Below are 11563 nucleotides of genomic sequence, written 5' to 3'. Positions count from 1 at the left end.
CCCCCCCCCCATCAGGATACCTTTTTCTCCTTGGAGCCTGGCAGATGAGACCAGCAAAACCACCTGCTAATTCCCTGACGTCATTTCCTTTTCTTCCCTTCCCACAACCTCTTTGCCCCCAGCCCTGATTTTGTGGATTGCATACAGACCCTGGCGTCAATTGCCTTGAGTTCAAAGTCAGGCTTTACCGTTTACTTGCTGTGTGGCCTTGGGTAAGTAAATCAACCTCTCTGTACCTGTGTGCTCATCTTAAAAACGGGAGAAGGACACTTCGGCGATTCGTTGAGGAGAGAAATGAGTTAACACAGGAAAGCGTGAGATAATATCACATATTACTGGCACTGCTTTGGTTCTGGATTTTTATTTATTCATTTTTTAAATTTCTTTATTTTGGGGGGTTGGGGAGAGGCAGAGAGAGTCGTAAGCGGGCTGCGTGCTGAGGACAGAGCCTGACTCGGGGCTCGATCCCACCACCCTGAGAACATGACCTGAGCCGAAATCAAAAGTTGGACGCTCCACCGACTGAGCCACCCCGGCACCCGTCTGTTTTTTTTAATTATTATTGCCTTTTAAGGCCTGTCTTCCCGGCCCTGCCTCTCCCCCCTGGGCTTCCACAGAAGGAATGTGCGCTGCGTGGAGCCTTCGGCCCCCACTTGTTCACAGGACGAGAAACTCCGCGCAGCCCGTCATCCTTAATCATCTTTGACGGTTCGTCGGTACGACGCTGGGACCGGCCAGTTTTCCCGGACTTTCTTCCTCCTCAGACACAGGGGGCCTCTGTGTCTACCGCACGGTGCCTGGCCAAGTAAGGAGTAGCCTTCACTCCTTTTATTACAAACTTCAGGCCTGGGCTGTGTCTAATCTCCTGTTATATGACTGGGCCAGGGGTGACCTCTGTACATTGGCCCCGGCTTGTCGTTTCCCCACCGCAGGCTGAGACCTGTTGACTCCAAAGCCCACTGGCACCAAATTCGAATTTTTACACAGCCAGTGATTTTTAAAATAGCCTGGACAAGCAGATTTTTCACCAGTTAGGGCCTGCCTGCTGTCTAGGCCCCGCGAAAGCCTCACCGGGTAGCTGTGATGACACGGGACCTTGGCGTTATGAGAGCCCAGCAGCTGCTGCCCTCGGAGTTCTCTGACTCAGAGCCCCCTGTGCCGCTGGGGTGGCTCAGAGGTGCAGCAGCCCCTTCCCTTCCTCCCAGAGCTCTCCTGCCCCCTCCCCGTCCAGGTGGGGTCCCCTGGCCGGGAGCCGCTACAGAGCAAATATTTAAAGTTGTGTCATAAACTCCAGGAGCGCCTGGGTGACTCAGTCGGTTGAGCATCAGTGTCGGCTCAGATCAGGAGCTCGTGGTTCGTGAGTTCGAACCCCGCATCTGGCTCTCTGCTGTCAGCCCGGAGCCCGCTTTGGATCCTCTGTCCCCCTCTCTCTCTGCCCCTCCCCACTCACGTTCTCTCTGTCTCAAAATTAAATAAGCATTTAAAAATAAATGAAGTCATGTAATAAACCCCAAGTAAAAAGTCATATTAAGCTGGAAATACAAGGAAAAACTATCAAACCAAAGGTTATCGGAAACCAACAGCAAAATCAGACTTTAACATAAAGCATAAAAGTGTAAAACATCAGAAGAATATTTTTCATAATATTGGATTGATAAAGGCCTCTCTTAGCACGGCATGAACTCCAGGTACCTGAAAGGAAAATTAGTTGACTATGTCAGATTTTAAAACTAGCCAAGTTAAATGGCAAATGAGGGGCCGAAGAATGTATTTGCAGCACGTTTGATTCCCAGCTGCTAACAACTTAAATGAGCCCCAACCAGTTAACTTTATTTTACTTTATTTATTTTTCTAATGTTTATTTATTTTTGAGAGACAGAGACAGAGCATGAGCAGGGGAGGGGCAGAGAGAGAGAGGGAGACACAGAATCTGAAACAGGCTCCAGGCTCTGAGCTGTCAGCACAGCCTGACGCAGGGCTCGAACCCACGGATCGTGAGATCATGACCTGAGCCAAAGTTGAACGATTAACTGACTGAGTCACCTGGGTGCCCCTTATTTTTTTTAAGAGAGAAAGAGAGTGTGTGGAGGGGAGAGGGACAGTGGAAGAGAGAGAGAGAGAGAGAGAGAGAGAGAGAATCTCAAGCAGGCTCCATGCTCAGTGCAGAGCCTGGTGTGGGGCTCGACCCCACAACCTTGGGATCATGACCCGAGCAGAAATCAAGAAGCAGACACTCAAACGACTGAGCTACGCGGGCGCCTCAAACCCCAACCAGCTGAATCGGGGAAGTAATGTATTGAAGAGCGTGAGCTGTCTCAGGACTAACGAGAGGAAACCGGTCTGGGCGCCCTGTATCTGAGACGACAGTCCCAGGATCACCTGCCGACTGGGCTGGCGAGGAGCCCCTCAGGCTGTAGCACCGATGGCATCAGTGGGGGCAGCCTCGCTGGGACCCTGCCCACTGGCGGCTGCCATCGCCGGAACGCATCCTGGGTGGATCTTAGAATTCGAAGTCTGGTGCGGGGCCCTCTGTTTGGGAGACTCTGCACCAAGAGAGGCTGGAACGAGTGTCTGATTTCCGCAGCGGACGCCAGGCTCTCCTTGCCAAGAGTGACCACGCAGGGAACTCCCCCAAACTGTCTAAGAGGCAAAAAGAATAACAACTGTCCACTGCAGTCACATCCTCCGGCTGCCCGACGTCAACGCGCGCGCGCACGCCCTTCAATAAGCAAATGCACGGACAACATGTTACGTGTTTTTCTTTCATACGCTGCTCTTGTCCCTCATACAAACAAAGTTCCCTCTTTTCAGAAGCTAGATCAGGACACAGCAGTTGCTGTGGCCAGCTCCAAACCCGCTTCCGGTTCCCATCCCGAGTAGAGCATCTGTCTTCTCTGTGGTTTCTAGGGAGGCTGAGAAGCCTGAGAAGCCGAGTGTGTGGCTCAAGGGCCGGTGGCCAAATGTTTTGCAAATACCCTCTGAAGGGTATTTGCAATCTGTTTCCTCTCCCTCCTCTTCTCCCTCCTTCTCCCTCCCCCTCCCCCTCCTCCTTCTCTCTCTCTCTCTCTCTCCCCCCTCCTCCTCTCCCCTCCTTTTCTCTCTCTCTCCCCATCTCCTCCTCCCCCCACCATTCTTTCTCTCCTCCCCCACCATCCCAGTGTGATCACTCCTGCTCTCTTAGAAATCGGAGAACTCGGTCCTGCTCAAGATAAGAAGACAAAAGATAAGTTTCCTCAACAAACAAACAAAAATGTCCAGCTCTGGTCTCATTCATTTGCCTTCGTCATCTTTAGGAATTAAGAAAGCAGAGAGTTCCCAAGTTCCCAAGTGCCTCACTCCCCCATGTTGCCTCACTCTGTTTCCTGGGGTGGGAGGAACAGACCACAGTCCCTCTCTGGTTTCGGGCCTGCTCCATAGGAGAACCGGTCAGTGGTGATGAATCACCCGGGCTGTGGGAAGAGTCTGTTTTTGTTTCAGAATATCTCCTTAAGTCCTCTTTTTAAAAAAAATTTTTTTTAAATGTTTATTTATTTTTGAGAGAGAGACAGGGTGTGAGAAGGGGAGGGGCATAGAGAGAGGGAGACACAGAATCCGAAGCAGGCTCCAGGCTCCGAGCCATCATCACAGAGCCCAGTGCGGGGCTTGAACCCACAAACCGTGAGATCGTGACCTGAGCCAAAGTCAGACGCTTAACTGACTGAGCCACACAGGCGCCGCCCCCTCCCCCCGCCCCGTGGCTTTTTTAAAATTTCTGAAGTCCTCATTTTTATTTTATTTATTTATTTATTTATTTTTAATTTTTTTTTTTAACGTTTATTTATTTTTGAGACAGAGAGAGACAGAGCATGAACGGGGGAGGGTCAGAGAGAGAGGGAGACACAGAATCAGAAGCAGGCTCCAGGCTCTGAGCCATCAGCCCAGAGCCCGACGCGGGGCTCGAACTCACGGACCGCGAGATCGTGACCTGAGCTGAAGTCGGACGCTCAACCCACTGAGCCACCCAGGCGCCCCTGAAGTCCTCATTTTTAAACGATATTTTCACAGAGGATCAAATCCTCGGTTGACGCTTATTCTCTCTCAGGACCTTGAGGCCATCATTCTAATAAAAGCAATGCTCAGTAAATACTTCACCTGTTCCCTGTACTTCCAACCCCCGACAGCTGGATAGGTCAGGTGCGTAGCTCAGGCCAATGAAATGTGAGCTGAAAATACACGGATCACCTCCAGGTCAGACCCAGGGGTAAGTTTCTGGTGGTGGCAAACAATCCACACTCTCTGCAGGTGATTTGATGTGATCAGATAACACATCATTGTATCACACCACAACATCGATGTATATGCAGAAAATCCAAAAGAATCTATGGGTAGGGGCACCTGGGTGGCTCAGTCGGTTGAGCGTCTGACTTTGGCTCACGTCATGATCTCACCGTTTGTGAGTTCAAGGCCTGTGTCACGCTTTGTGCTGACAGCTCGGAGCCTAGAGCCTGCTTCGGATTCTGTGTCTCCCTCTCTCTCTGCCCCTCCCCTGCTCACTCTGTGTCTCTCTCTCTCTCTCTCTCTCTCTCTCTCTCAAAAATAAATAAACATTAAAAAAAAACATTTTTTAAAGTATCTACAGGTAAACCATTAGAATTAAAACTGAATTTAGTAAAGTTACTGGATATAAGGTCAATATACAGAAATCAATTCTATTTCTTTATACTAAGAAACAAACAATAATGAGTGAAATAAACAATTTACAATAACATTGGGATGCACCAAATACCTGAGGAGGCAGGCAACAAAAATGTCAAGGCCTCTACGCTGAAATTACAAAGCATTGCTGAAATAAATGAAAAGACCGAAATAAACGGGGGGATATCAAGGATTGAAACAGTATTGTTAAGAAGTCAATTCTTTTTAAATTGATCTATAGATTCAATGTCATCCTAATAAAAATCCCAGCAGGTGTTTGGTTGAAATTGACAAGCTAATTCTAAAATTTATGTGGAGGGGCACTTGGGTGGCTTAGTCGATTAAGCGACCGACTCTTGATTTCGGCTTAGGTCATGACCTCACGTTTCGTGGGATTGAGCCCCGGAATGGGCTCTGTGCTGACAGTGTGGAGCCTGCTTGGGATTCTCTCTGTCCCTCTCTCTCTTCCCCTCCCCCACTCGTGCCCACTCTCTTTCCAGATAAATAAACTTAAAAAAATTTTTTTAAATGAAATTTACATGGAAATGCAATAGAATAATAAAGAACATCTTGAAAAAGGGCAAGTTGGAAGACTCACACTACCAAGATCACAGTTTATAGCAAAGCCATAATAGAGAAAACAGTGTGGTATTGCACAAGGCTATACAACTAGCCCAAAGGAACAAAGCGGGGACTCCAGGAACAAACTGTGTGAGTTCCACTGGTCTCTTCACCTGACCTTGGATGGGTACAATCTCTCTTTTGCAATAAAGGCAAACTGAAATGCAGTGGGGAGGATGATTTTTCCAATCAATGGTGATGATCGACTGGACATCCATATGGAAAAAAAAAAAGTGAAACTTGATGCTTTCCTCACATCATTCCCAAAGAATTAGGGACTTCAATGTTAAAAGTAAAACAATAAAACTTGTAGAAAAATCGTAAGAGGCTAGGTTCATGACCTTGGGACATGCAAATATTACATGTGATATAAAAGCCACAGATAATAACAGAAAAAAGTTATAACTTGGAGTTGACTAACATTAAGAACGTCTGAACATTGCAATCCCTATCAAAATGACACCAGCATTCTTCACAGAGCTAGAACAAACAATCCTAAACTTTGTATGGGACGAGAAAAGACCCTGAATAGCCGAAGCAATCTTGAAACAGAAAACCGAAGCAGGAGGCATCACAATCCCGGACTTCAAGCTGTATTACAAAGCTGTAATCATCAAGACAGTATGGTACTGACACAAAAACAGACACTCAGATCAATGGGACAGAAGAGAAAACCCAGAAACGGACCCACAAACGTATGGCCACCTAATCTTTGACAAAGCAGGAAAGAATATCCAATGGAATAAAGACAGTCTCTTCAGCAAGTGGTGCTGGGAAAACTGGACAGCGACATGCAGAAGAATGAACCTGGACCCCTTTCTTACACCAGACACAAAAATAAACTCAAAATGGATGAAAGACCTAAATGTAAGACAGGAAGCCATCAAAATCCTCGAGGAGAAAGCAGGCAAAAACCTCTCTGATCTTGGCTGCAGCAACTTCTTACTCAACACGTCTCCAGAGGCAAGGGAAACAAAAACAAAAATGAACTATTGGGACCTCATCAAAATAAAAAGCTTCTGCACAGTGAAGGAAATGATCAGCAAAACTAAAAGGCAACCAATGGAAGGGGAGAAGATATTTGCAAATGACATATCAGATAAAGGGTTAGTATCCAAAATCTATAAAGAACTTATCAAACTCAACACCCAAAAAACGAATAATCCAGTGAAGAAATGGGCAAAAGACATGAATAGACACTTCTCCAAAGAAGACATCCAGATGGCCAACTGACACATGAAAAAAATTCTCAACATCACTCATCATCAGGGAAATACAAATCAAAACCACAGTGAGATACCACCTCACACCTGCCAGGATGGCTAACAACAACTCAGGCAACAACAGATGTTGGCGAGGATGCGGAGAAAGAGGATCTCTTTTGCCCTGCTGGTAGGAGTGCAAGCTGGTGCAGCCACTCTGGAAAACAGTATGAAGGTTCCTCAAAAAATTAAAAAAAGAACTACCCTACGACCCAGTAATTGCACTACTAAGTATTTACCCAAGGGATACAAGTGTTCTGTTTTGAAGGGGCACATGCACCCCAATGTTTATAGCAGCACTATCGACAATAGCCAAAGTCTGGAAAGAGCCCAAATGTCCATCGATGGATGAATGGATAAAGAAGATGTGGTATAGATATACAATGGAGGATTACTCGGCAATCAAAAAGAATGAAATCTTGCCATTTGCAACTATATGGATGGAACTAGAGGGTATTGTGCTAAGCAAAATTAGTCAGAGAAAGACAAATATCATATGACTTCACTCACGAGGAATTTAAGATACTAAACAGATGAACATAAGGGAAGGGAAGCAAAAATAATATAAAAATAGAGAGGGGGACAAAACAGAAGAGACTCAAATACAGAGAACAAATTGAAGGTTACTGGAGGGGTTGTGGGAGGGGGGATGGGCTCAATGGGTGAGGAGCATTAAGGAATCGACTCCTGAAATCATTGTTGCACTATATGCTCACTAACTTGGATGTAAATTAAACAATTAATTAATTGATTTAAAAATAAAACAAAAACAAGCAAACAAACAAAAATGGCAGCAAAAAAAAAAAGTATCTGTCATAGAGCAAATGCTTAAACATGTTGTTGGTCATTAGTCGTATGCGTTCTTTTCTGAACCAGCCAGTTGTGTGGATCACCTATAATGTGTACAGGATTTTGATGCGAACTGAAGGTTAGTATAAAGCAATAACCCTGCTCGTCAAATAACAAAAATAATTATTTTGAAGGTCGAAAAAAAAGACCTTCTGAACCTTAAAATATACTGGTAAGCATACACCCAATTTCACGGCAACATTATTCACAACAGCCCAAAAGTGGAAGCGATCCACCTGTGTTCGGACAAGCAGAGAAACAAAACATGGCGTGTACACACAATATTATTCAGCCTTAAGAAGGAAGGAAGTTCTGGCACACGCTACCACATGGATGAGCCTTGAAGACATTTAGCTGAGTAAAATTAGCCAATTACAAAAGGCAAATTCCGTAGGATTCCACTCATATGAGGAACCTGGAGTAGTCACATTCCCAGCGGTAGAGAGGAGGTTGGTAGTTGTCAGGGGCTGGAGAGATAAAGGAATGTTTACTCAGCACAGAGTTTCAGTTTTGCAAGGTGGAAAAGTTTGGGAGATGGACGATGGTGATTGCTGCGATGGTGATGTACGCTTAAACATGGGTGAGACGACTTCATGTTATGTCTATTTTACAAGAGGAAAGCTAAATTTAATATATATTCTATATGTTATATTATATTATGATTTTATATATGTATATATATATAGGCGTCTGGATGTCTCAGTCGGTTGGGCATCTGACTCTTGATTTCAGGTCAGGTCATGGTCTCACAGTTCATGAGATCGAGCCCTGCATCGTGCTGACAGCTCAGGATTCTCTCTCTCTCTCTGCCCCTCCCCCTGCTCCCACGCTCTCTCTCTCTCTCATAATAATCAATAAACATTAAAAAAAATATATATATATATACACACACACACCACTGAGGAAGTAAAAGTCAAGACACAACCTGAGAAAAGATATTTGTGATAACTATATCTAACAAAAGACTTTTATGTATAAAATGCAAAAGAACTCCTACAAATGCATAAGAAAAGTAGCCTAATAAAAATGGGTAAAAGGCTTGGACGAGCACTTCACAAAAAAGGACATTCAAGTGGTCAATAAGCCCGTGCGTCCATCAGCTCAACATCATTGGTAGTCAAAGAAATGTACGTGAAAGCCACAATCACACAGGTATCACTCCAGGCCTAGCAAAATGGTTAACATTTTTTAGAAGTGACCAGGTCAAGAGATGACGAGGGTGTGAAGCAACCGGAACTCTAATACATTCTTGATGGGAACGAGCATTGACATCATCGCTTTGGAAAACTGTTCAGACATATTTATAAATATAAACATGCACGTGCCCTCAACCAGCAGTCCTACTACTGAGTAGATTTCTAAGCGAAATGAGTATACAGGTCTTCCAAAGTACACGTGACCAAGGATGTACATAACGAGCCTTATTTACAACAGCCCCAAACGTGTCTGTCATTATTCGAATGGATAAAGGTGTTGTGATATATTCATATAATGGACTGATAATCGCTGCAATAAAAAATAACGAATTATGGCTACGCGCCATCTCACAGACGGACCCGTGGGTGCAAAAGACTACATACTGTGTGGTTTCATTTGGATGAATTTTACGAGCAGGTAAAACTAACCAATGGGGATGGAAATCAGAATAGGGGATGTGGTAGCCAGAATTATAGCCCCCCTCAAATGTCCCATCTTAATCCCCAGAAACTATGTTATGTCACATGGCCAAAGGGCCTTTGCGGATGTAACGAAAGTTGACCCTAAGAGTGCGGGCAACAGAGAGAGGATCCAGATGGGACTGATCTCATCACAGAAGCCCTTAGAATCAGAAGTTTCTCTGCCTGGAGGCACGAGGAGTTCAGACAGAATCAGAGTTGTGAGAAGGCCTTGAGCCTCAGTGGAAACCACGAGAAGACAATGAATTCTGTCAACACCGTGAATGAGCCTGGAAGTGGACTCTGCCCTGGAAGCCTTCCGAGAAGATCCCATACACCCTGACTTTGGCCTTGTGAGACCCTAAGCAGAGAACCCGGTCAAGCTCCCTGGACTTTTCACCTTCACAACCGTGAGACAACATTGGGTGTAGTTTTAAGCTGCTGAGTTTGTGGTAATTTATTATGAATTTGTTATGGCAGCCACAGACAACTGATACAGTGAGTATTGACTCAGAGGGAGATGAAGGGAGCCCTCAGGGGTGTTGGAAATATTCGGTATCTTGATCAGTTGGTAGTTACAGGGAATATACGTAAGTAAAAGTTTATTAAGCTGGGGGGGGGGGCGCCTGGGTGGTTCAGTCGGTTAAGGATCCCATTCTTGATTTTGGCTCAAGATCTCTTGGTTGTTGAGTTCAAGGCCCGCATTGGGCTTTGCAATGACAGTATGGAGGCTACTTGGGATTCTCTCACTCTCCCTCTCTCTCTGACCCTCCCCTGGGCTCTCTCTCTCTCTCTCTCAAAATAAATATTTAAAAAATTTTATTAAGCTATACACTTACTTTTTTTCTTTCTTTTTTTTTTAAGTAGGCTCCACACACAGGGCTGAGCCCAATGTGGGGCTCGAACACACGACCATGAGATCAAGACCCGAGCTGAGATCAAGAGCTGGGTGCTCAACCGGCTGAGCCACCCAGGTGCCCCTGAGCTTAATATTTTTAAAACCCAATTAAAAATAGAAAATGAGCCCCACCCCTGTGTCATTTCAGAAAAAAAAAAAAGAAAGAAAGAAAATGAGATGTGTGTGTGTGGGTGTGTGTGTGTGTGTGTGTTTGTGTGTGTGAAACAGGTGATGGGGATTAAGGAGTGCACCTGTCATGATGAGCACCAGGTGATGTATAGGAGTGTTGAATCACTATATTGTACACCTGAAACTAATATTACCCTCTCTGGTAACTAACTGGAATTAAAATTTAATTAATTAAATTTAATTGATTTAATTCAGTAAAAATTCACTATCCTTGCTAAGTTACAGCTTTATTGCACTATGGTCATAGAGACATACATAATTTCTTTTTTTTCCCCTAGTTTATTGTGTTTTTCTTTGTAGACAAGTACTTGATGTATTTTTACAAATGTTTCCTGAGCATTTGAGAAACTCCATTCCCTGTTAGGAACAAAATTTTGGATGCATATCAAATTTTTTCATTGCATTATGTAGGAGGAAATGCTTCTTTTTTTCCCTTTGCCCGTGTGGAGGGAGCTCCATTGGAGGAACACCCCGGACCCTCTTCACCCTCTCCGGAGGAGGAGGAAGAGCCTAGCTGTTAATTTTTGCAGAAGGCGGTTCATGCATAGCTCAGCCCTTTGCTCAAAACTCTCCTGGGGGCTTGCCTGCTCGCGAGAGAACACGTCCTGGGTTCTTTCTGTCCAAGCTGCACGTGTCAGGGAGGTAAGCCCACAGAGGACACTGTCAGTTGTCCCAGCACGCCTGTGCCCCGGGAAGGGAGCCGGCCACTTGTGCGGTGAAATCCTCACAAGCCCACATGCCTTGCAGAGAAGGCTCGCCTCATTCTCCAACAGCTTCGCTGGTAACGAAGGTAATGTTTCCATGTCCATCTGCCTCCTTCTTGTTTGTGTCTAGCTCTGGGTTGCTGCAGTGGCCCCAAACTTGGAGAAATATACTGAGAGTGTAAGGGGCAAAATAACATATGGGGTTGCTAAAGCCTAAATTTAGGTCTTTGGCTTTGGTTTTGTAGGTCATGTGTGGTTATGAACTTGGCAGCTCACGGAGGCAGGTGGCCTTGTCCTCACGAAAGGCTGCTTGCTTGCTTTTTCTTTCTCTCTTTCTCTTTCTTTTCTTTTTCTTTTTCTTTCTTTCTTTCTTTCTTTCTTTCTTTCTCTTTTCCTTCCTTCCTTTCCTTCCTTGTTCCTCCCTTCCTTCCTTTTCTTTCTTTCTTTCTTTCTTTCTCTTTCTTTCTTTTTTCCTTCCTTCCTTTCCTTCCTTGTTCCTCCCTTCCTTTTCTTTCTTTCTTTCTTTTTTCTTTCTTTCTTTCTTTTTCTTTCTTCCCTTCTTCCTCCCTTTCTTTCTTTCTTTCTTTCCTTCTCTCTTTCTTTCTCTCTTCCTTCCTTCCTTCCATCCTTTCCTTCCTTTTCTTTCTTTCTTTCTTTCTTTCTCTCTCTTTTCCTTCCTTCCTTTCCTTCCTTGTTCCTCCCTTCCTTCCT

At 44.9% G+C, this 11563-nt stretch overlaps 2 protein-coding genes across 2 annotated transcripts in view; both read right to left on the bottom strand.

Annotated features, from left to right (window-relative positions):
* Positions 1 to 2475, bottom strand: part of APOL5 (apolipoprotein L5) — a 17113-nt gene extending 14638 nt beyond the window's left edge. Inside the window, 1 exon segment of the mRNA XM_049626725.1 lies at positions 2421 to 2475. Within this exon segment, the coding sequence (XP_049482682.1) occupies positions 2421 to 2475 (55 nt within the window).
* A 5333-nt stretch (positions 2476 to 7808) lies between these two features.
* Positions 7809 to 11563, bottom strand: part of APOL6 (apolipoprotein L6) — a 15765-nt gene continuing 12010 nt past the window's right edge. Inside the window, exon 3 of the mRNA XM_049626724.1 lies at positions 7809 to 7873. Coding sequence (XP_049482681.1) covers positions 7809 to 7873 — 65 coding nt within the window. The remainder of the gene's footprint in view (positions 7874 to 11563) is intronic.

Source organism: Panthera uncia, chromosome B4 (genome assembly GCF_023721935.1).
Source record: "Panthera uncia isolate 11264 chromosome B4, Puncia_PCG_1.0, whole genome shotgun sequence".
NCBI lineage: Eukaryota > Metazoa > Chordata > Mammalia > Carnivora > Felidae > Panthera > Panthera uncia.
This window is presented reverse-complemented; position numbering and strand designations above follow the sequence as displayed.